Genomic DNA, 25,542 nt, shown 5'->3' with positions numbered 1-25,542 from the left:
GAAAGAACAGATAGCGAAACAAGACCCACAGTTGTTAGAATTGCCAACTCAGAATATAAAACTATTATATTTAATATTGTTGGGAAACACTCCCCCATGGGTCTCTCTTGCTTCTAGATGTCTTGCTTTCTCTGCTGAAAGATCAAGGCCTGGCTGGTCTTTATTCAGATCATTTTTCAGGCCTGTGTTTGCAGTCTATTGTTAACCTTAAAGGATAAGGTAATATCCCCCACTAGGAGAAAGTACAAGCTTACTTGCTGTCTACTGTAAACTGTAAACTGATAAGTTTCCCAAAGTCAGTGATCTTCTCTGTGCTGGCAAGCATCTAGGCCCTGGAGGAACTGTGACATAGGGTACCAAAACAGACATGTTTACACTCTGGCCACTGTTTCTTCTGTCTCTGAGACACAGCAGTCTCATGTCTTCTTTCAGTATCTAACCTTGGCAAGTTAACTTGCAAATAGTATAAAATCTCATAGCCTTCACAGTTCTTGACAAATAGTCTTCAAAAATAAAAATAAGAATAGAAAGCAAGACATTAAACAATGACTAGAAATTAAAAAAAAAAAAAATGAACTTCTAGAAAAAAAAAGTAGAACAATTGAAATTTAAAACTCAGTGGCTGGGTTAAAAGAGCAGATTAGATAGAAGGAAAGAATTAGGGAATTGTAATATAGATCTAAAATTAATCAGAACACAACATGGAGAAAAAAGAGAGGGTAAGGAACATAAGCAAAGAGTGAGAAAAAAAATAATTCTTGTTGAAGTTACAGAATTAAAATAAAGCAAAACCAATTATTTGAAAGGAAAATTACAGAGGTGTTTCCAGACTGAGGGAAGATGACATTCACATATTTGGGAAACCCTATGAATTTCAATAGGTGAAATAAAAAGAAACCCACACCTCAACATAGAAGAATGAAATTACAAAACAGCAAAAATATAGAGAAGATCTAGCTAGTTAAAAAAGACATATCCATAGGAATAAAAATTAGACTTTTAGCTAGTTTACAACAGAAGCACTGGAAAGCAGAGGACAATGGAATATTTCTAATGTACTGAAAGAGAATAACCTAGAATTCTGCACTCATCTAAACTATCATTCTAAGAGTAGGCTCAAAATAAAGGCATCTTCAGACAAAAAGAAAAAAGGAAATAAAGACTCTTGCTATATATAGTTAGACCTCAGAAAAGTAAATTCTAAAAAAGAGAGAGAAAAAAACAAAATTATCTATGATGGAGTGATATACATCAAGAAATGATGAGTAAAAAATGAGTTTCTATTTTATAACAACTAGATTAAATAATTTAAAAATTCAACAATTACAAAAGTTGACAAAAATGTAGAATAAGAAAATGTTATGCACTGCTGCTGGAAGTGTAAATTAGTACTGTTTTGGAATAACTTGCAATAACTTGCAAAACATAACTTGCATATTCAACTACAAAATTCATCTAGTAGGTATTAATCTAGAAAGATTCCTATACATGGAGCACTCTTACACCAGGCACAGACATGTATAAGGATATTGACAGCAGATTGTTCATAATGGCAAAAAAAGACTAAGTAGTTGAAATATCCATGAACATAAATATGAATAAATAAGTCATGGCATAACCACATAATGGCATATTATTCAACAATAAAAATTAATGAATTACTACTAAAAATCTTAGAAACATGTTGAGTGCAAGAAGTGGGTCACCAAAGAAATCAGATCTATATCATATGTAAGACCAAATAACTAGCTTATATAACTAAACAATATTGTTTGGGGATATATTTATATTCAATAAAAACTTTTAAAAAGCTAAAGAATGATCAAACCAGATTTCAAGAAAATGGTTAACTTTGCAGGGAAAAGAATCAAGGGGACAGAGAATAGGCTCTGAAAGAGTCCACATATGAATTCAACATATTGATAAAGTTGCAGTTCTTAAGTTCATTGTGAACTCACAGTGTTTGTTTTAATATTATACTCTATAACTTACATGTATATTATTTTGTAGATATCAAATATTACAATGTAAAGAAATTAACATTTAGGAAAAAGGAAAAGGAGAAGAAAAAAACTTCCTCAATCATAGTTATGAAAAGTTTCATAACTTTTCAAGTTATGAAAAGTGGTGTAGGATAAAATATTGGTGAAATAGTGAGGGTGAAATATTTGAAGCATATCCATTAAAGTCAATGCTTAGACAAGATAATCACTGAATATCATAAAGATATTGATACTCTCCAAATTAATCAACAAATTTATTTCAATCCCAATCAAATTTCCAGCAGACTTTGCTTTTTCTCCAAATTCACAGAACTTAACAAGCTCATCCTAAATCCATATAGAAAATGTAACTTCCAAAAACAGCCAAAATAATTTTGAAGAGCTATAATTCAGTGGAGGCACATGTCCAATTAGATATCCATGTTTCCTTTAAAGCTAAAACTGTGGAGAGAGTATCACATCAACAGAGAGAGTATGTAAAGAAATATGATACATGAGAAGATTCCTAACTACAGAAGAATTAGGGACATTCAAAAAATGGTGCTAGGATAACTGATTATCCATATGGGAAAAATTCACGTTAAAACAACAAGAGCCCATTTCAAAACAATCAGATTAACTGATATTTAAAGGGTCTGACAAGATTGGTAACTGGTGAAGATACAGAACAGAGGGACTTCTCATACGCTGCTTGTGGGGATATAAATTCATGTCCTCATCTTGGAAATAAATCTGATAATAACTAGTAAAACTGAAGGTTTTCATACTTTATAATCCAGCAGGCCACTTCCAGGTGCCTCTGTTAAAGAATATACTACACTACCTTGTATTGAAAAGTCCCTAAAAGTTAATAAGGGAAGAGAAACAAATTTGATGCAATAAATAGAATATAAAGAAGTAAAATGTGAATAAGCTAAAACTATATGTGTCAAGTATAGAAAACAGATAAGGTAGAAACTAAATGTTAAGTTTTTAAAAAGCTATATAGAAGTAGACATGTAGCATAAAGCTTATGCAAAATTTAAAAGATCTACATCAATACTATATATTGGATATGTGGATAACAGGTATGTACTATATATAATGAAATATGTGTAAGAATGGTTAATGCCTAATTTAGGAAAGGGATTACCTTGGAGAAAAGGGGAGAAGAATAAAATTGGGTGGTAGAGTTAGCACTACGTCAACGTAAGCAAGGCACTTCAAAATATAAGGACTCATTAACTCTCAAATTTGTGCAAGTACAGGAAACAAATCTGTTTCCTTAAATTTGTGCCCTCAGCACCTCACCTATCTCACCCTAGTCTTGGTCCTGTTAGGCGGGATGCATAGAGACTTCAACTGCTCTCTGTGGAGCTTTATTCCTTTAAAAAAAAAAAAAATCTGTTGGGAAAAGATCCATATAGAGGTTTGTACTTGCTTGGGTAGCATTCACATGTTTAAAATGGCACTTGTTAAGTTACTTTCTTGAACTGGAATTGTCACAACATGTGGATATTAGACATTTGGACTCCAAACACAAGTGCTGTGCGGACTTGCTATAATGATCTCTCATAGAAGATTCTTTTTCTCTTTACATAATAACCAGGAAAAAAGACATGTGACTGAGTTTGGCAGTGAGCCCCCAACTCCCATGGCTTTGCATTTAGAGCAGATACATATGAGAATAAAGAGAGGGTGGGGAAAAGATTGGAATTTATAGCAGGGGTAGTGCCCTGAGCAGTTCTTACTGACTTGGCTCCTGTCTACTTTCCAAGCCTTTCAAAACCTCTCATCAATTCTGTGAGCCTTCCAATATCCTCCAACAATTTCCCATTTTCCCTAAATTAGTCAGAGTGAATATCTGTTGCCTGCCACCAAAGAGCTCTAACGGTTACACTGAGCCTCATGCTGTCAAACAATAAATTTTTAGAGGTGCATGGGTGGCTCAGTTGGTTAAGTGTCTGCCTTCGGCTCAGGTCGTGATCCCAGGATCCTGGAATCAAGCCCCACATCAGGCTCTCCACTCAGTGGGAAGCCTGCTTCTCCCTCTCCCCGCTGGTCATGCTATTTCTCTCTCTTTCTCTCTCTTGCTATCTCTCTCTCAAGTGGATAAATAAAATCTTAAAAAAAAAAAAACAGTAAAAAAGAAAACTACAATTTTCTTAAAAACAAAACTGAATTTATATAATTCCACTGTTATGATTGATCCTTAGGAACTAACTTTTCACCACAATTTGAATTCCCACTTAGGACTGATAAGATCCTACAAGGAGAATGTCTACTTGTATATTTTGAGCTCTGTCAATGCCACATCTTTTGGCTAAATCACTGTGGAGTTATTAATGTCCAAGGAACACACTCCTGACACTGTTCTCTGTTCATGGTTGGCCCCTGAATAAAAATTTGCCAAGCTGGCCTTCGGTGCTGACTCCACTAAGAAACTAGAGTCTCAAGTCTAAGAAAATCCATCATTGTACCAACTGAGCCATTCAGAGTTGTCTTACCTCCTCTGTCTTTAAAACCTCCCATATCCGAGCATGGTCTTCCACCAGCCAGGGTCCTGGGCTTTCTACCTTGGTGGAAAGTTTGAATTTAGATGCCACTTGAGCAGGTTCTCCCACAGATTTACCCTCCATCTTGAAGGAGCCAGGCAGGAGGCATTACGGATCTGTGTGGAAGAATAAAGTGTGATCCAGGTTAAAACATGAATTACCATTAAAAAAAAAGATATGAATGCAAGTTATTATGTGTGATTTGTGGATAATGAGACCATTGAAGACAATGTCACAACAGATATCAACTTTGATGACCACTTTTTTACATATATTAAATATGCATTATTGCTATTTTAATGCAGGCTTCTGGAGGCAGGGGTGCATTTTGGTAAAGAATGCAATTTCTTTACGAAAAAATAGATAGAAATTTTAAAGCAAAGTAAGAAGCATCATCTGCCTATTATGCCTGTATGTCACTTTGCTCTAGCCCCCCTCAGGAGGTAAGATGGAAATGGGTGCAGAGACAAGCCCAAATGAAGTTCTTGAATTTTCATGCTGTATATTGCATGTGGAAGAAGTACTGGCGTCAGGAGTCTTCCTCCTCAAACATCTATTGGGTACTTGTTTATATTAGGCTCCAAGCTAGGCATACACAAATCATTTGGTAATTTGGTTCTTAACCTTAAGAAACTTAATGTCCTGGGGCAGAAAGAGTTATAAACAAGTCATCACAATATGGTATATGGCCACATCTTAAATGCCACAATATTTTTTTTTTCAAACTGCAGTGGAAGCATGGAAAAATATTCTACTCAATATTTATTGGCTACATTACTTTCCTGAGCCTTAGATTCATCAGCAGTTGCTGTAAAGACAATGTTTTAAAACTGATACCAATCCTATAACGTCTTCTTCCTTGACATCTTTCCATCACCACTGGCTTGTTTGGAATCACATCATGCCTGCTCCTCGCCATCCTGTCCAAAGGAATCTCCTGCCTCCATTCCCGTCCTCCTCTATCCTTCTCAGAGTAATTTTTTTTTTAAAGTAAATCTAAAAATGATGTTCCACCTACTTAAAATTTTCCCTAGGGACGCCTGGGTGGTTCAGCGGTTGAGCATCTGCCTTCGGGTCAGGGTCTGACCCCAGAGTCCTGGGATTGAGTCCCACCCCAGGCTTCTTGCATGGAGCCCGCTTCTCCTCCCTCTGCCTATGCCTCTGCCTCTCTGTGTGTCTCTCGTGAATAAATAAAATCTAAAAAAAAAAAAAAAAAAAAACCTTTCCCTAAAGAATAAAATTTAAACCCCTCTTTGCCTGGCTTCCTCCACCTCCCTTCTTTCACCATACCCTTAGGCCTCCTCAGTCATCATTGTACCCATCTGAAGGTATGTATGGATCTCAAATATATCCAGCACCTTAAGGCTTTGTTTCTGACATCTCTTCCCACCCCTACTCCAAGGGAATAAAGACCCCTTCTCCATTGTTACTCCATCTATATACTCTGGACAGATTTCTATTGTGCCACCTGTTAACATTTTTATTTACTTGCTTTCAACTCTATTTTCACCCTCTGTCTTTTAAGCATCTTGACACTAGGGATGGCATCATATACAGAGTAAATACTTATTTTTTTTAAGATTTTGTTATTTATTTGTTCATGAGAGAGAGAAAGGGGTGGGGGGCAGAGACACAGGCAGAGGGAGAAGCAGGCTCCATGCAGGGAGCCCGATGTGGGACTCGATCCCAGGTCTCCAGGATCACACCCTGGGCTGAAGGCGGTGCTAAACTTCTGAGCCACCCGGGCTACCCTACAGAATAAATACTAAACAAATGTTTGATGAATTAGTTAATTCAGTAAATCATGAGAATCCAGTGAAAATGTGGCAGCAGATCCAATATATTCAAATAACAGATGTAAAAATCAAATTACCTCTTATTTTTCACTTTTTGATTGATTTAGTGGGCTATACGGTCTTCATGAGAAAGAGCCAAGTCTAATGTTCATCATGCATCCCCAAGCACCGAATTGCTCATTAGTACACAGACTAGCTTTCATGGAAATGTCTTCAAGAATTGAGCATGTCTGCAAAAAGCAGGTTTTATGCTCACATAACCTATTGCCCAAATAAAAGTAAACAGAAATGAGTATTGAGAAGCCTAGCAGGGCTAGTTGGTCAGAGGATTTGAGAAAAACATCTTTGGCAGCAGACTTCCTTCTCTGCTTCACGTGCTCCATCTGGAAGCCATGGAGAGCAAACCATCTGCTTGCGGAGAGCAATGATGAGGAAACTGCTAACCAAAACCATCGTGCAGTACTTACACACATGGAGCCCTGAATACAATCCTACTAGGAGGCAGGAAACAAAACCTTTATAATTAATGAACAAAGTTCATGTGAGAGGATATGCTAATAAATGATGCTGACACATACAGGCAAGGAAATAAACAAAGCAAAGTCATGTGGAGGTTTCAGTCCCAAAAAAGGAAACTAAAATAAACAGGCCAAATGGAAATAGGCCAGATTAGTAGGGAAGGAAATTCCATCATTGTTATTGGAGATAATACTGTAAACAACAAATAATAAATCAAAACAAAGTGGAAAAGCTACATAAAATGGTTTTAGCTCTCTCTTCTGCATATCATGGAAACCTAGTTGGACAAAATAGATGAACTATAACATCTCAGGGTGAACAATGGAACATCTGTAAGCATAACGCATCCTGGTGACCCCACAGCTTTCACTCTACTGCTGCCCACAATTGCTTTCTCATCAATACAGTGTGGGTGAGAATTGGCAAATTTTCAGTATTGGAGACTGAACTCTACTGTGTACTGACTTCCCACAGATTTTTCCTTGCCCTGTTTGGGAAGAAGATGCAATTTAATGAGCTTTAAACCATTATGAAGTACTTGGGAACTCATGATGGAAGCAGAGAGGCAGCCAGTGACTAGGATGCTCTTCAAACGTTTCGAGATCCTCCACATCATCCGAGATTTGAGGTCTCTTCATCCATTCTCAGAATCTCTCCTCACCCACAAAACGAAATGACCATATATGCAACATATTTTGAGCTCCCATTGCATATCAGCCACCGTGCTAGGACTTTTCACATTATCTCTACACTACACAGTAACCTGGTCAGGTGGACTTAACCATTTTACAGCCCTGAAAAATTAGATGCAAGGCAGCTAAGTAATTTTAATACACTGCTAGGAAGTTGTAGAGTTCTGAAGTTTATGCTTTCTCTCCTAGAAAAAGTTCAGCAGAACTTCAAACCTTACCCTACATCCCCTCACGGGTAGAATGAGACCTCCCTCTCCTGCTCTTTCCCTCATGGATTAGAGTTAAGTAATGGATCAGTGTCTAAGCTAACTGGCCCACTAGTGCCCACTTGAGAGGTGGTCATGTCTAATGAGTATACAGGTAAGAGTGGGATAGATACAGAGAGGGAAACATCCTGGGAAAATAGAGCATTCCTTTTCCATTTTACTCCCATCTCAACTCAATTTCTTTTCTTTTCTTTTTTTTTTTTTAATTTTTATTTATTTATGATAGTCACAGAGAGAGAGAGAGAGAGAGAGGCAGAGACACAGGCAGAAGGAGAAGCAGGCTCCATGCACCAGGAGCTCGATGTGGGATTCGATCCTGGGTCTCCAGGATTGCGCCCTGGGCCAAAGGCAGGCGCTAAACCGTTGCGCCACCCAGGGATCCCTCAACTCAATTTCTTTTTCTTCTTCTTCCTCTTCCTCTTGGTCTTCTTCTTTTTAACTAATCTCTACACCCAACGTGGGGATCAAGAGTCACATGCTCCATCAACTGAGCCAGCCAGATCCCTCACCCCATCTCAACTTCTGACCAGGGTAGCTGTTATTGGTGTGACCTGCACAGTCACACAACACCCCATGCCCAGAAGGGCCCCAGGTTTGGTTGAATGTTCTATCAATGTGTTGAAACTTAATTTTTACACAAAAATCCCTGAATTTTCATTTTCCACTGGTCCCCCAAATTATAGCCAAATTCTGCTGCTGATCCACCTTTTTACCTCTTCAGATCTTAAGTTCCACTCCATATCTTCTTTAAACAATTCATACATTTATTTATAGGTTTCCTATTTTCCTAAAATGAGCCTATAGAAGTCTATATAGTGGGGCTATTTCTCGTTAGAATGAAAATAAGAGGAATATGTAGACCTTCTACTACCTTTGATATGCCGCATATCTTAGAGTTGAACTCCTGTCTTCTTTCTTAAAACACGTGGTCAAGGCTTACAAGCCAACTTCCCTGCAAATACCACTAATATAAGCCCATTCAATGAATAAGATGAAATCACTATAAACCTAAAGGCAGAATCTTCAATTCCACTTAATATTTGGTCTAAAATATCATAAGCCTATAAGATTTTTGAGGAATCCATTTTTGAAAAACCGTCATCCTAAAATACCTAATATCAACAAAACAAAATTTATTTATTTTATTATTTTTTTATTGGTGTTCAATTTGCCAACATATAGAATAACACCCAGTGCTCAACCCTTAAGTGCCCCCCTCAGTGCCCATCACCCAGTCACCCCCCTACACCCACCTCCCTTTCTACCATCCCTTCAAAACAAAATTTAAACCCGTGGATGGTGAGATCATCCTTAAGTTAGAGGTGGGTTAGAGAAAGGAAGCTTTAAGTATAGAAAGACAAATATCTGATCAGAGAACACAGGAGCAAAATTTAGCTCAAAACCTTAAAAAGAGGGGCGCCTGGGTGGCTCAGATGTTTGAGCATCTGCCTTCAGCTCAGGTCCTGGGATCGAGTCCCACATTGGGCTCCCAGCTTAGCAGAGAGTCTGCTTCTCCCTCTCTCTCTCTGCCTCTCCCCCTGCTTGTGCTCTTTCTGTCTGTCTATCTGTCTCTTTCTCTCTCTCCCTCAAATGAATAAATGAAAAATATTTTTTAAAATATTCAAGAGAAAATTGCTAGAGAAGTGCCTTTTGTAATTGTAAAAGGATTTGACTGTACACTGTCCCTACTTCATGAAACAGAGAAGTAAAATAAGAACAGGGAAGATAAGTCTGGTGGTATGGAAGAAAGATGCTTTCACTTGACACTGAGAACCAATTGCAGATGAGAAAAAGCCATGTAAAAATTCTTAAGATCATTTTGCTTCAAATCCTAGAGCCCTAACATTCCTACCAAAGCTTAAAGATTTGTGTTGCTGTTGTTGTTGTTTTTCAGTTTGGTTAAATCCAAATACCATCTTCTTTTTCTTTTTTCTTTCTTTCTTTCTTTCTTTCTTTCTTTCTTTCTTTCTTTCTTTCTTTCTTTCTTTCTTTCTTTCTTTCTTTTCTTCTTTCTTCTTTCTTTCTTTCTTTCTTTCTTTCTTTCTTTCTTTTTGAAGAGGGAGAGAGTGTGAATGAGTAGAATGGTGGGGGAGGAGCAGAGGGAGAGGGAGAGAGAATCTTAAGCAGGATCTACACCCAACATGGAGCGTGATGCAGCATGAGCCAAGATCAAGAGCTAGAGGCTTTTTATTTTATTTTATTTATTTATTCATGAGAGAGACAGAATGAGAGAGAGGCAGAGACATAGGCAGAGGGAGAGGGAGAAGCAGGCTTCATGCAGGAATCCCGATGTGAGACTCAATCACCGGACCCAGGATCACACCCTGAGCCAAAGGCAGACGCTCAACTGCTGAGCCACCCAGGCGTCCCTAGAGCTGGAGGCTTAAGTGACTGAGACACCCAGGTGGCCCAGGGGCTAATCTTAAAAACATAAGTATTAAGTGATCATCTAAGAACATAAAAGCTTGCCATTACTAGTATCTGTTGTTGTGATTTGATAAAAATTATCTATAATTCTCACAGATACAACCTTTTTGAAGCATGGCTTTAAAAATAAGTCCTAGGCACAATTTCGCTGAAATCTGTATTTATTTTATTAATACCCATGCTGGATTTTGTTTGATAAATCAATCTTTACTGAATTTGACTTTCTCTTCTATCATAGTAAATAATATATGAGACATCCCACTAAATCATTATCTTTTTCCCCTCCCTCTCCTCCTTACATTTTTTCAGAAGGAAGTATTCAGAACCTATATACCATTCAGAACCTTACTGGAATGCTTTGGTGTTTCTAGCCTTTGTCTAGCAGAGCCGTGTTTCTCTTCTGCTCCTGCAGATTCCATTGTATGCATTGATAATACAGCATTTCTATTTGGTTCCCTTACACACATACACTCTTGCTTCTGCCTAGAAAAATCTTTTAATCTTTTTAACTCAATTCAGATTTCTCCTAATCTTGAAAATGTCTCTGATATTTGCCCTATTCTAGTCTTCTTCCCATGATTACTTGTGTTTCTGCCATTTCTTTCCTCCTAACTTCTTTCATCCTCATTCTGCTTCCTAATGAGCTCAGGTTCTGTGCAGATAAGACAGGCTTCTTTACCTCTGGTTATCATCAACTCTTTCACCTGAATGTCTATGTATCAAGAACAGTCTTTGCATTTTAGTGTGTTTTACAGGGTTCAGAATGGCATAGTACAACGCACACTGGAATCCCAGGCAGGAGACCTGGGTTTAAATCATAAGACTACAGTAAGTTCTCTCTGTAACACTTGGGCAAACCATTTCACTGTCCTCAGCCTCATGTACCTCATCTTTAACATGAATAAATAGACCAATAACACCGCTGAGACCCCCCTCCCACAGAGATAAAATAAAGTACTCACCTCTCCCCCACCCCAAATGTAGAAAGCAAAACTAATGTGCACTGAAGTATTTTTCCAGTAGAACTGAGGGATTTATACTACTAAACACAATGGTGAAAAGTGGTGATTTCCATAGGTCACTCGCATACTATACTTATGCCCGCATGATGCATGCATTCATTACTCAAAAGTCAAACAAATGGTATGATGTTATCATAGCCCCTTGGCATTCATAGATTTAACACCTGAGTTGTGACTCTTCAGGAAGAACTCAAAATTCTCTAATGTGTAGTCAACTGTAAATTTTGCTGAGGCTTTGTAAGGCTGGTGTTTGGGTGAGCTCAGTGATCCTTAGCATCCAAATCTTGGTTCAGTGGTAGACATCTCTAATCATGATTGATATTGTGGTACTCATAAACTGGGGCATCCAAGGAGGTCATAAGAGACAGCCTTCCCAGTTGTAGGGGTGCATCACAGTGGTCTCTTCATTCTGAAAACGGAGACAGAAGCAGCTGTCCAGAATCTAGGATCTCTGTGCAGAAATGGAGACTAGAGCATAGAGAGACACAAGACAGAAAGAACTCCAGGGAGTCATGGTATACATTTCTAGCACTAAGCAGCACTCGTCCTGGGAAAGCAGGCACGTCAGATTGCTTCAGAGCAATACTGAAACATCGGTTGTGTTTGAAGTAACAATTTATGTCAACGTATTAGGAGGGCAACAGATCTTCACTGTCTCCTCCTTTGTGGGAACTCAGCAGCATTCTAGCCTCTAACAGGCAACTCACTTATATTCTGCGTATTGGTTTCTTTGGCTCTTCTCGATTTACTCTGGTCTCCACTGCTGGACTATCAGCTCTTTGAGAGACTGAACATAAATGTATCATATTCCTTCAATTTTTTTCAAAAAGCTCAATCACCCTTTAAAAAAAAATTTTGTTTTCTTTCCACTAAAAAAATATACTTCACTGGAGTAGCAGTTTAAGCATTTACTACTATGATGTATTTTGGAACAAATGTCAATCATTGGGCAACCATTTTCAAAGGAATTTTAATTATGTACTGTCTTCACTGAAACTGAACAAGGTTGCACAATGGAACCTTGGAATCAGAAGTGACTTTCTCTGGGAGCAACTGTCTCCTGTTAAATGTAGAAAATTGAAGTAGTGCAAGACATTCCTGCTTCATTCAAGTTGATAGCTTTTAAAGGCTGGTCCAACTGCACTTCAGACTTCGTGAGCTACCACCTTCCCCTCCCCCCACTGATAATCCTTGGCAGAAGTTTTTAATAATAACTCAAAAAAAGAAAAACCCAGACTGGGTTTTGTACTACCCTTGTGAACCTCCCTGGAGAAATGTTGCTCTTTGCTTAGCAATTCCTGCTCAGCACAGAAAGCCAACACAAGGAAAACAGCTGGGCTCCCTTCCTTGTCTCCGTTTAGTGCGGGCAGTCTGGAAACAGATCTGCACAGGCAGACATGGGGGAGGGAAGGGGGAGGATACCTAAACAGAACAGAGTCCGAGATCTAGAAGAATCCCTCAGCATTGTAAGAGAGACAGAAAGAATTCTAAGGGGCGGAATTTTTTATGGCCTGCGTTTTTATCACAATAAAAAGCTCAGCGATTATGTTGCTTGAAAGTGCAGAATGAGATGAAACTGTAAATCACATGACCATTCCAGGCTCAAATGTTTCACAATTCTGTGGATTCCAGCTTTAACTGGCTGAATGAGGGCAAAATGCAAAAACCATCAGGGGAGCATCACACAGTTCAATAGTCACAGGCTAATCTTTATCTTCGAGTTGAAGGAAGTCAAGCTGACTCAGGTCGGAGTCATTCTTTAGGTCCCGACATACACTATAGCAGTCCGGTAGCGATATAGCATTCACCGTGCCAGGTGCCGGATTCGCACATCACGAGCATCAGTTCATCCTCACAGAGACTGAGGAAAAGCTCAAGATCAAGAGAGGTGAAGGAACAAGCTCCAGAGTTTCTGTCAAGCTGGCCGGACCACAGAGCTGTGTCCTCACTGCTACAGACAAGGCCATACCTTAATCATCAATGTTCCACTCACAAAATAGCATCATATCAATGTTGAAAAATCTAAATTCCCAGGAATCTGGGCTCTTGAAAGGATTTAGAGGTGGGCTTCTCACAAGAGCCATGCAAAAATCTGAAAATCTTACATTCAGGGAAGGAAGTCTGTTGAGTTTATCAGTTAATGCACAAAATCATTTTAACTAACTTCTGAATAGATTGGCCTTTCCACATATCTGGTTAAAGAGCAGTCTGTTCTCAATCTTTTACTTTACTAAAAACAGAAGTTTAATCTATTTAATTACAGTCACTTTATAGGACTATAGGATAACAGCAGGTCTCTATGGGGAAGGGAGAGATCTCTTAAGAAAACACTTCTGGGAGAAGCACATACAGTGAATTGGCACTAGGCCAATCCTCATTCTCTTTCCGAGTCTCTAAGCAGCAAGGATACCATTCTTTTCCCCCCATATATTCTTAACTACACCTCTTTTTCATTAGATCAGAGAACATCTTGTCCCATATGGACAACTCTGATTAGTTTCACATAGTAATGATTAAATCTAGCTGGTATTGCTAAATACCCAGACACCAATTTGCTAGACTAACTAGGTGCAGGAAGCTTTATAATATGAGCAGCATCTTCATTTTCATCTACGTTGTTCCTTCCCTGATCTTGGCCTCTAAAATAGGCATTAATGCCCATAAGTGATGCTAAGGCCAAAGGAATGGGTCCAATATTCATCCAGCATGGGGGAGGGAGGGATCTGCATGCCTTGTGTTAGGGAGAGTTCTCCCACTGTCTCACATTTTTTACTTTCTTCTTGGCTTTTTTGGTCTGTACCCATGATGGAACATGGTAAACTTACCCCATGTGGGATCAAAAACTCACTGACCCAGATGGACTCAGAAACATTAAAGAGACAATGAAAGGGAGGAGAAACCACTGGAGATACTGCTTCCTGACTCTTGATTCTGGCACAGATCTAGTGGGCTTGTCCCCTTGGTGATCTGTGTGCCCTAGGTGAATGCAACAAAAAGTCAAAATCATCTTATGAAATTCTAAGAAACCCTCCCAAAAGCCTGAGTTTGCTGTAGCCTAGGGACATTTTTGTCAGGAAAGGCAGCTATATTGGTTGCATTTCATGTACATTGGAAAAGAGGCCATCATTATTTTCAAATATTTTTACTCAATGTATTCAATTGTTTTCAGTCTCTTAGTGAACTCTGTGAGGACACTCAACATCTCTGTTTCTTCTGTGTTTGTTTTGTTTCATGCCAAGCTCTGTGCATGTATGCCATAGATGAGAGGTCCTGAATTCACAGGTACGCGTATTGGCTGATAGGCTACTATTGAATTTTCCTTTCACAGTCATTAAGGATGGAACTCTCATGTTATTTTGGAGTGAACCAAAAGATCTGAAGTCTCAATGAGACAACCGAAAACCAAATTCATTCCCAAATCCCAAATTTCCAAAACATACTGGAAAACTGCTTTGCATAGCAACAGAGTCAGGAATGTTTTCAACTCAGCCTGTGGGGAAGGTCTTGCCGGGATAGATTAAGCAGTTCCTGAATTGGAACCTACTTTTTCTTTAAAATTGCAACCATTCCTAGCAGAGCCAAGCCTGGATTTCTCATCAGGCCTTCAGAATAGCACCAGCCATCCGTCACAGACTTTTCAAAGGCTGCACTAAATATCTTGTGTACCTTTGCAGGGTTTTTTGTGTTTGGTCCTAGGTTACGTTTTCACTAAGGCCTAGGTTTAGAGCTTTGACAGATGCAGTCGTCGTCTGATTGGCCCATTTTATCTGCCCTTTTATGGACACGTACCATATTCAATAGCTGAAAATGTCTCAATTTTGATAGCAGCAAATGAGAGATGGATGGAATGTGGGGCTTGAGACCTCCATTAGGTGTCAGTTTTAGTTTCAGAGCCACTGTGAAATCTACCGCAGCATCTGTCTGAGGAGAAATAGGGTCATTTCCTTCTGTGTCACTATTCCATTCCAACTAGGTTGTAGTTTCTTTTCTCTTTCTTTTATTTTTCCCTTCTTAAACTTTCACAGGACTTTCCACTTCCTCCAGTGTTTTCATTGACCACAGCTTGACCTTGCTATTTCCAATAAACCAAAGGAGAAACTGAATGAGATGGTGTCTTGGATTTAGGCCTCTTTAGAACGATAGCAATCGTGCCAATGTACTACTTAGCATCCTTGACTTCCTAGCTGAGGGGTCAACGGGCCAATGCGACTTTACCGCAGCAAGTGGCAGACTTCCAGGGAATATGATGGTAGGGTTGCTTCAACTCCACTCAGCACCATGCTGCTCGCAGGAGGGAAGGGAAGTCCCTAACATTTTACTTGGCTAGAGCCTAATCATTGTGCCAGGTGTGTATGAGGCAGGGACACAAAAGATAAATAAACATATGTACTCCTTTTATCAGCCTACATGCTGGGATTTCTTAACCCAAATCATGAAGTCGGTAATTACATGAAGAGAAAAAGAAAGATTTCAAAATGACAGGATACATTTCACAGATACATCTCAAAGTGATAGGATAAGTGTTAGACGTGCACAAGCGCATTACAGTGAGAGCTCTGTAAGCTAAGTATTAATCCCCCATTAGATGACACTGAAACTCAGCGAAGTTAAGTGAATTGCCCAATATCACACAGCAGAATGCAAATTTGAAAACAGATCTGACTCAGGACACAGCTGCCCTTCCCATTCTATAGCAGCCTTTCAAAAATTTCACAGAATTGTGACCATGTTAATTTTGGGCCTTGTAACTTTAAGGATGAAAAGAGAAACGCTAGCTCTTTTCACCCAGGTAGCAGAGGAAAAGCCAAGAGGGTTATTAGAATTTGTTTCCTTATCTATGCTTCCTTATCTACCAAAGCTGAGAGTCAGCTTCTTCCTTCCGCCTTTCAAGTCCACTCTGCCATTTCTTCCACTTTCTCTGCCCTTCCAGAGTTCAATAAACAATTATTTCCCTATGTTTTAAAAGTGGCAAAAAATAAAAAATAAAATAAATAGAAGTGGCAGAAAACAGAAGCAAAAAATTTGACATCATCAGTTTTCACTTCTTATGTGTATGTAAATTTTTGCTACAAAAGTATGGTGATCCGTAGTCTAAATTTCTTTTTTTTTTTTTTAAAGACTCACTCTCTTTAAAACAACATATGGAACCTATTACAGTACTCACTGACTTCTTCACTTTTGCTTCTGCTCTGGAGGGTGATGGGTTTATGATTTACAGCTCAAGTGAATGCAGTTCTTGGGTTCATTGCCCCAATTTGATTGTGGTTGACATTGATTCTGGATACCAGAGAGATTTTAATTGTTAACCTTATTGTAGACTGAAAAGTGATTTACATGCTAGTGAAGCTTAAGCTGGCTCAGAATCTCAACTTCTATATGCTCACTCCAGTTCTGCACTTCAGTCTGGACCACAAGAAAATGTGGGGTTTTCTTCTTTTATTCTTTTGTGTGCCCTAAAAAGGAATCCCAGGCTAGTTACTTTAGAGGTATACTTTATCACAAAAAGGATAAAGCATGGTGAAATCAGTCCAAATAATCTTGAGGTTTTACTTGAGAAGTCAGTGCATTGATTAAGTCGGCCTAGAAATCTGTCAACAGGCTGCCTGGGTGAAGGTTGATTAACTCTCTCTCTCTCTCCTTCTGTTGCCTTGCCACAGACCTACAGAGTTGTTTAGACTCTACTCCAGTTCCTATTGGACCAATTCGTCAAGAATAAGTGCTGTATTCTCCAAATTAAAATCTGGCAACGCTAGCCTTCCATGTATAACAGGCTGTCATAGTTGGTCTCACGTAACCAAAAAGGAAATTGAAATAGAAAAGCAGGACTTTGGATACACTCAAGCAGCACATTAGCAGTGACATCAATTTTAAACATAAGAATCCCTGATGCTTTACTCTAAGCCACTGAGCCAAGCTAACACTCTCCTTTTCTCTGCCTTTATCTTAGGGAGAAGTGATAGTGAAGTAAATAAACTTCATGATCCTCTCTGCTGGGCTAGACCACGCACACACTTTCCTCTGGGTCCAGCATGGGACTTCTAGCAGAGAGCCCCCATCTCCTGGTCTTAGCCAGTTTGTAAGGGGGAAGTTACTTTGTATCACAGGCAAAGTTTGTGCCAAAACAGTTAAAATCTTGCTCCATTTGAATTATAATGACCTTCCAGGGCTATGCACCACAGATGTTAAGAAAGTTTCACAAATGTTGCTTCTAGTGGGTAATGACTTGTATGCCTGTTCCAAATAAAAAGAAAAGAAAAAATCCAGAAGAAAAGACGGGTCAGCGAGATCCCCCCCCGCCCCCCCGGAAGGTGAGGAAGATCCACCACGTCTCTACTCCACAATGCTGCACCCAGGCCCGACAATTGCTGTCATGCTCCAGTAAGTCCAAAGCAGGCTGTATACACCCCACTTAACACCCAAGACTACTTACTGATTTGTAGGAGAAAAAATTGCAACTTTGACTTATGTGTTTATTTCATCTCATAATTTCTTCCAATTTGTATATGTTTTATAATACATATAAATGTTAGAATAATAGTGCATGCATGCAGTTTATAAGTAATTGTCTATTTATTGAAGGATACTCAAAAATATTGTCCTGAGTATTCCACCAAAACATTTTCAAAATTACTGCCTTCGACAAATAAAGCATCCACTTCCATACCTCTTAACTCACCACAGAAACTTTCTCTTTCTCTTGAAGTTCCTATCTCTACCAGTGGTAATATCATCCACCTAAATACCCAAGCTCACAATCCCAGAGTCAACCTCAAATGCTCCATATCCCTAGACCCCCTATTCAAGGGGTCACTAAATCCTATTTGACTACTTCTATGAGGCATCTCAGGCTAGAGCTTCCTCTATATGCCAGCCACCACCTTGATGTATACTTCCATTATCTCTGGGTTGAACTATTGCCATAGCCGAGTTACTAGACTCTCTGCATCTTCACTCTTCCTAGTCGTTCTCCATACTGTCACCAGAGTAGTTTTCCTAAAAGCCTTTTTTTTTTTTTTTTAAGAAAATTGCCTTGCTTAGGAACCTGCAAGAGGAATGCACCAATAGGGATCCCTGGGTGGCGCAGCGGTTTGGCGCCTGCCTTTGGCCCAGGGCGCGATCCTGGAGACCCGGGATTGAATCCCACGTTGGGCTCCCGGTGCATGGATCCTGCTTCTCCCTCTGCCTATGTCTCTGCCTCTCTCTCTCTGTGTGTGACTATCATAAATAAATAAAAATTTAAAAAAAAAAAAAAAAGGAATGCACCAATAGGAGAGAGTTCAAAATTCCTATTACAGTCTGTCATGATCTGGCTGTATCTTGACCTTCAAGTCATATCTTTGCCTTGGCCCAACCCCAGTTCCTTACTCTCTCCTATTACTGAACTCACTGTTCTCCAAATAGGGCCCTTTCATACCTTTGTTATGTGGTTACTTCAACTCAGAATACTCCACTCCCCCACCCCAGCCCCTTCCCTTTGACTTTGTTACAGCAGCTGAGGCTATATCCTTCTAATATAATGCATTTACTTGTTTGGCATACACAGGCCTGATACTGTGATACATTATTCATGACACCCTGTTTTGATTTTCATTTGATACAGAGAGTAAGTAGCAGAACCATGATTCTAATCTCTATCCCTCTTGTTCTAAGGTACATGATTTTAACCACTGGACATTACATTTAAAGCAAATGTCAATATCACGCCCTCAGTCCCAAACCCACTGGGGAGTTAGTGACTCTCCCTGTGCAAGTTGTTCATAGTTGCCTCACAGTATTTACAACACTGTATTTTAATTTGCACCCTAAGAGATTATGAACTCTTAGAGGTCAAGAATATTTATTTGTACTCCCCTTCATATGTTGGGTACCTAGTGTGTGCCAACACATATCAGGTGGTCAATAAATATTTGTTGAATAAATCAAATTACAAATCTTCAGTCCCTCCTTAATCCTGACTTTTCCTTCTCAATCCCCTGTGCCCCATCACAGCTTAAATATAAATGCAAAAGTCACCGGAAGGTCTCACATAGTACTCAATACAGAAAAAAGCTTTATACAATGATGAAATTGCCAACACCATTATAAGATGGTTACATCAACTGCAAGAACTTGCCCTCAAAAATAGAACAATTTTAGTGAGGTATAACTTATATGGCTCACATTAAATATGTATTCTATGACTTTTGACCAACATATATACCCACATTATCAATACTAAAATCAAAATATAGACTTCTTTCACTTACCATACTTATTTTGAGATTGATCCATGTTGTTGTGGTCTAAGCAGTTCCCCCTACTTATACTGCTTAATAGTATCCCATTGTTCAATATTTTATTTATACATTTATCTGTCGGTAGACATTTGTGTTGTTTCCAGTTTGGATTACTTTAGCTAAAAGTGAGAGCAACTGGGGCACCTGGGTGGCTCAGCGGTTGAGTGTCTGCCTTTGACTCAGGGCGTGATCCTGGGGTCCTGGGATCAAGTCCCGCATCAAGCTCCCTGCAGGGAGCCTGCTTCTGTCTCTGCCTCTCTCTCTGTTCTCATGAATAAATAAATAAAATCTTTAAAAAAAGTGAGAGGAACATTTATGTACAACTCTTTATGTGATCATTTGCTTTCATGTCTCTTAAATATCTAAGTGTAGAATTGTTTGATCATACGGAAAGTATGTGATCAACTTTATGAGAAACTGCCAAAACTCTTTTCCAAATGGTTATGAAATTTTATATTCCCATTAGGAGTGTATTAGAGTTCCAGTGGCATCATAACTTCACCAACAATTGGTATTGTCAGTCGTTTTAATTTTATTCACTCTAATGTTTTTGTTTTTGTTTTTTTGCTTTTGAGAGAGAAAGAGAGAGAGAATGCATGCTCAGCAGCGAGGGGTAGAGAGAGTCTTAAGCAGACTGAGCTGAGTGTAGAGCCCAACAAGGGGCTCGATCCCATGACCCTGAGATCACAACCTGAGCCGAAACCAAGAGCCACACGCTCAACCAACTATGCTACCCAGGTGACCCCACTCTAATGTTCTAATGGACATATAGTAATATCACATTTGTGATTTTAATTTTCTTTCCCTAATGATAAGTCATACTGAGCTCATTTCATGGATGTACTAGCTGTATATATATCTTCTTTGATAAAGAGTATTTCAAATTTGTCCATTTTTATAGACTTCTTATTGATTCTATTAGTGAATTGTAAGGGTTCTTTATATATCCTGGAAAGCAATCCTTTGTTAGATATGTATGTTGATAATATTTCCTCCCAGTCTGAGGTTTGCCTTTGCATTTTCTTACCCAGTCTTATGAGAAGCAGGAGTTTTCAATTTAATGTAGTCCAATTCAAATGTTCTGTTTAAGCTTTTTGTGTCCTAAGAAATCTGCTTACATGAAGTGTAGAAGAAGTGTTATAGTTTCGGCATTTATATTTAGGATTATGATCCAGTACAAGTTAATCTTTGTGTGTGATAAAGTAAGAGTTGAGATTCATTTTTTTAATGTAGATAACAAGTTGGTTCCAGACCTTTTGTTGAAAAAGTAATCCTTTCCATATTGAATTACCTTGGCATCTTTGTTGAAAATCAGTTGACCATACACACACAGTTGATATACATACATGGGTCTATTTTTGGACTTTCCATTGTGTTTCATTGGTCTATATACCTGAACTTACACCAATAAATAACACAGTCTTAATTAACTGCCACTTTGTAATAACTGTCAAAATCAGTAAATGTAAATCTTCTAACTTTATTCTTTTGCAAAATTCTTTTCATTATTGTAGGCATTCAAATTTTCATATAAGTTATAGAATAAGCTAAGAAATTTCTACAAGAAAGCCTGCTAGAATTATTATGGGATTTCACTGAATCTATAACTCAACTTGGAGAGAAGTGACATTTTAATAATACTGACTCAATAGCAATACTGACTTTATTGAGATTTCATTGAATCTAGAAATCAATTTGGAAATAATTAAAATTATAACAATACTAAGTCTTCCCAGTTGTAAACAGAGTAAACCAATTCAGTTAAGTTTTCTTTAATTTCTCATAGAAATATCTCTAGTTTTCAGGGTAGAGGTTTCATGTATTTCATGTTTGGGGATGCTACTGCAAGATATTATCTTATTTTTTATTCCAATTTCTATTTGTTTATTGCTAATATACAGAAATGCAGCTGATTTTTGCATATTGATTTTGTATTCTGAGATCCTGCTAAAATTACTTATTAGTTCTAGCAGGTTTTTTTGGTAGATTTGTGAGGATTTGCAGCATGCTTGATCATTCATCTGTGAATAGAGATGGTTTTACTGTAGCTTTCTAATTGGTATACTTTTTATTTCTTTCCTTGTCTTACTGCACTGGTAAGAATTCCAGAAGAATATTCACTAGAAGTGAGAGAGTGAATGAACATCCTTGTCTTGTTCTTGAACTTAGAGGCAAAATCATTCAGGTTCCACCACTAATATGTTAGCAATAGTTTGTATTTTTTAAAATGGTTTCGAGATATAATTCACATGCCACAAAATTCAACCATTTAAAATATGCAACTCAATGCCTTTAGTATATTCATAGAGGTGTGCAATCAATATATCAGACTGTGGGGGTTCTCTTCTATTCCTGCTTTGATGGGAGATTATTATTATGAATAGATGTTGAATTTTTTCAAATGCTTTTCTTGCATCAATCAAAATGACCATATAGATTTTCTCCTCTATTGTAGTAATAAGATGAACTACATTAATTAATTTTTAATATTAATCAACCTTGCATTCCTAGGATAACACTATTTAATCATGATTATTATGTTTTTAATATATTTCATTTTTGGTTTGCCAAAAATGCTAAAGATCTGTGGTTCAATTTCATGGGATATTGATCTGTAGTTTTCTTGTAATATTTTTGTCTGGCATTGATATCAGGATAATGTGGGCTTCATAAAATGAGACGAGAAGTGTTTTTCCTGCCATATTTTCAAAACAAGTTTATGTGGGATTGGTGGGTTTTCTACCTTGAGTATTTTTTTAAAAGATTTATTTGTTTGTTTGAGAGAGAGAGAGAAAAAGAGCATGAGCAGCAGAGGAAGAGGGAGAGAGAAACCAAGAGTCAGATGCTTAAATGACTGTACCATCCAGGTGACTGTCCACCTTGAGAGTTTGATGCAATGCACCAGTTAAGGCACCTGAACCCACAAATTTCTTTGTGGGAAGTCTCTCATTGTGAATTAATGTCTGTAATTGAAATTCAGATTTCCTATTGATTTCCGAAATAGAATAGAACTTCTATCAAGGAATTTGTCCATTTTATATAGGTTTTGGAGTTCACCGACATCAAGTTGTCTATAATATTCTATTAGTTACCCTTCGAATGTGTGTAGAAGTTTAGAGATATCCCCCTTTTCATTTCTGATATTGGTAATATTTGTATCCTTTTTTGTTTCTTGATCAATACAACTAGAGTTTAATTATTTTGATCTTTTAAAAAAATCAGCTTTTTAAAAAGATTTTATTTATTTATTCATGAGAGACACAGAGAGAAAGAGAGAGGCAGAGACACAGGCAGAGGGAGAAGCAGGCTCCATGCAGGGACCCCGACATGGGACTCGATCCCAAGTCTCCAGTATCATGCCCTGGGCTGAAGGCAGGCACTAAACTGCTGAGCCACCCAGGCTGCCCCAAAAAATCAGCTTTTGATTTCATTGACATTCCTTATTCTTTTTTCTGTTTTCTACTTCATTGTTTTCTACTTCATTGATTATTTGTTTCCTACTGGTTTGGGGTTTAATTTTCTCCTATATTTCTAGCTAAAGGTTGAAACTTAGACTGATGCACATAAAGTTTTATTCTTTTGTAAAATGAGCTTTAAACCTATACATTTCCCTTTAAGTTGCATTTCACAAATTTTGATAATGAGTGAATAATAATAGCCCAAAATATCTTCCAACTTTTCGTTATTTCTTCTTTGAACTATGCTGCTTAATTTCCAAGTGTTTTGGGATTTTTCAGGTATATTTCTACTACTTATTTCTAGTTTAATTTATTGTGATCAGAAACATACTACATATGATTTTCATCATTTAAAATTCCTGGAGACTTCTTAATGACTAAACATATGGTATAACTTGGTCAATGTTCCATGAGTTTTAGAAAAGAATCTGTATTTTGCATTTGCTGGGTGGAATGTTCTATAAGTGTCAATTAATCCTCACTGATTGAAATGTCATTTGAATCTTCCATATCCCTATTTATTTTCTGTATCCTTATTCTATCAATTCCTGAAAAGAATGCTATAAACTGCAACTATAATTGTAGGTTTCTCTTTTTCACTTTTCGGATCAGTGGGTGCTTCATACATTTTGAAGTCAGTTTTTAGGTGCAGACACATTTAGAATTGTTATGTTTTCTTGATTTATTGACCCCTTTAACATTGTGAAGTATCCCTGTTTATCCCTACTAATATTCCTATTCTGAAGTCTATCTTTTCTATTAATTTAGCTAAAACACCTTTATCTCTCCCCAACCTTTCCCTTTAATTTGTGTCTTTACATATAGACAGAATTTTTTTTTAAAGATTTTATTTACTTATTCATGAGAGAAACAGAGAAAGAGGCAGAGACACAGGCAAAGGGAGGAGAAGCAGACTCATGCAGGAAGCCTGATGTGGCACTCAATCCCAGGACTCTGGGATCATGCCCCAAGCCAAAGGCAGACACTCAACAACTGAGCCACCCAGGCGTCCTGACAGAAATTTTTTTTTAAAGATTTGATTTCTTCATGACAGACTCAGAGAGGGGGGTGCAGAGACACAGGCAGAGGGAGAAGCAGGCTCCATGCAGGAAGCCTGACGTGGGACTTGATTCCAGGTCTCCAGGTCATACCCTGGGCTGAAGGCAATGCTAAACCACTGAGCCACCTGGGCTGCCCCTGACAGAAATTTTTATAGACCACATATAATTGGAGTTTTTACAATCTAATGTAACAATCTCTAGCTTTTTGGCACAGAATTTAGGTCATTTACATTTAATGAAATTACTGATAGGGTTGCGTTTGAACCTACCATCTTGCTGTTGTTGAACTATTTATCTCATTATTTTTTTCCCTATTTTCCTGCTGTCTGATTGATTTTTTTTAAATTCCATTTTATCACTGTTAGTGGTCTAACTATATCTCTTTATTTTCTAAAGGTTCATCTAGAATTTCCAATATGCATCTTTATCCTCCATCTGTCTATCTTAAAATAATATTATATTGCCTCACATACAATGTAAGAATACTGTAATAATATACTTTTATTTCCCTATCTTGTCCTTGATGCTATTGTTGTCAAACATTTTACTTTTTTGTATAAGTCTCACAACATATTATTATTTCTTTAAGCAGTCAAGTATCTTTTAAGAAATTGTGAAATAATCAGAAAACTTCTTGATATTTACTCCCATAGTTTCAGAGCTCTTCATTCCTTTACATAGATTCACATTTTCTGCAAGTTTCATTTTCCTTCTACTTGAAGAACTATAGATCTTGTAGGTCTGCTGGGCACAAATTATTTTATCTTCATGTTTTAAAGGTATTTTCACTGGATCTAAAATTCTAGGTTGACAAACTTTTGTCCAGCACTTATTAAGGATATACTATATCTTCTGACTTGCATAGTTTCAGAAGAAAAGTCTACTGTAATCCTTATTTTTTGTTCCTCTGCAAATAATGTCCCTCTCTCTACCTTTAAGATTTTTCTCAGAAACAGTAATTTGCTATGTATGGTTTGATTATGAAGTTCTTGGCGTGTGGTTTTTGAAGTATCTATTTTGCTTATGTATGTTGCTGAGTTCCTTCAATTTGTGAGTTTATATTTTTCATAAAATTTGGAAAATATTTCATAATTTCTTTAGATACTATTTCTGTTCCCTTTTTCTCTCTCTCCTACTTCTATAAGTTCTAGCTTACTCAATTTGATATTTCCTCACAAGTCTATTTTTCTTCATCCTTTTTATCTCTGTGTATAAGCTTCATTTTCGATAGGTTCTATTGCTATGTTGTCAAAAGGTTCTATTGTTTTATCTTCAATTTCATTTATCTTTTTTTTAATGTTATGGCTGTTAATCTCTTTATCAAGTAAAATTTTCATTTCAAATAAAAAAATCCCCTTAGTTTCTTTTTATATTTTCCTTTTCTCACCTCATCCTGTCCATATTTTCAACTTAATAATTGTTCCTACTGAGTGTATTTATAATACCTGTTTTCACATTTTTTCTGCTAGTTTTATTAGCCTTGTCATT

The 25,542-nt window shown here is 37.7% G+C and overlaps 1 protein-coding gene across 2 annotated transcripts in view; it reads right to left on the bottom strand.

Annotated features, from left to right (window-relative positions):
- Nucleotides 1-25,542, bottom strand: part of RGL1 (ral guanine nucleotide dissociation stimulator like 1) — a 249,415-nt gene that overhangs the window by 155,144 nt on the left and 68,729 nt on the right. For both annotated transcript variants that reach the window (XM_038542276.1, XM_038542279.1), the window contains exon 2: nucleotides 4,490-4,653. In XM_038542276.1, coding sequence (XP_038398204.1) covers nucleotides 4,490-4,621 — 132 coding nt within the window. In that variant the 5' untranslated portion in view covers nucleotides 4,622-4,653. The remainder of the gene's footprint in view (nucleotides 1-4,489; nucleotides 4,654-25,542) is intronic.

Source organism: Canis lupus, chromosome 7 (genome assembly GCF_011100685.1).
Source record: "Canis lupus familiaris isolate Mischka breed German Shepherd chromosome 7, alternate assembly UU_Cfam_GSD_1.0, whole genome shotgun sequence".
NCBI lineage: Eukaryota > Metazoa > Chordata > Mammalia > Carnivora > Canidae > Canis > Canis lupus.
This window is presented reverse-complemented; position numbering and strand designations above follow the sequence as displayed.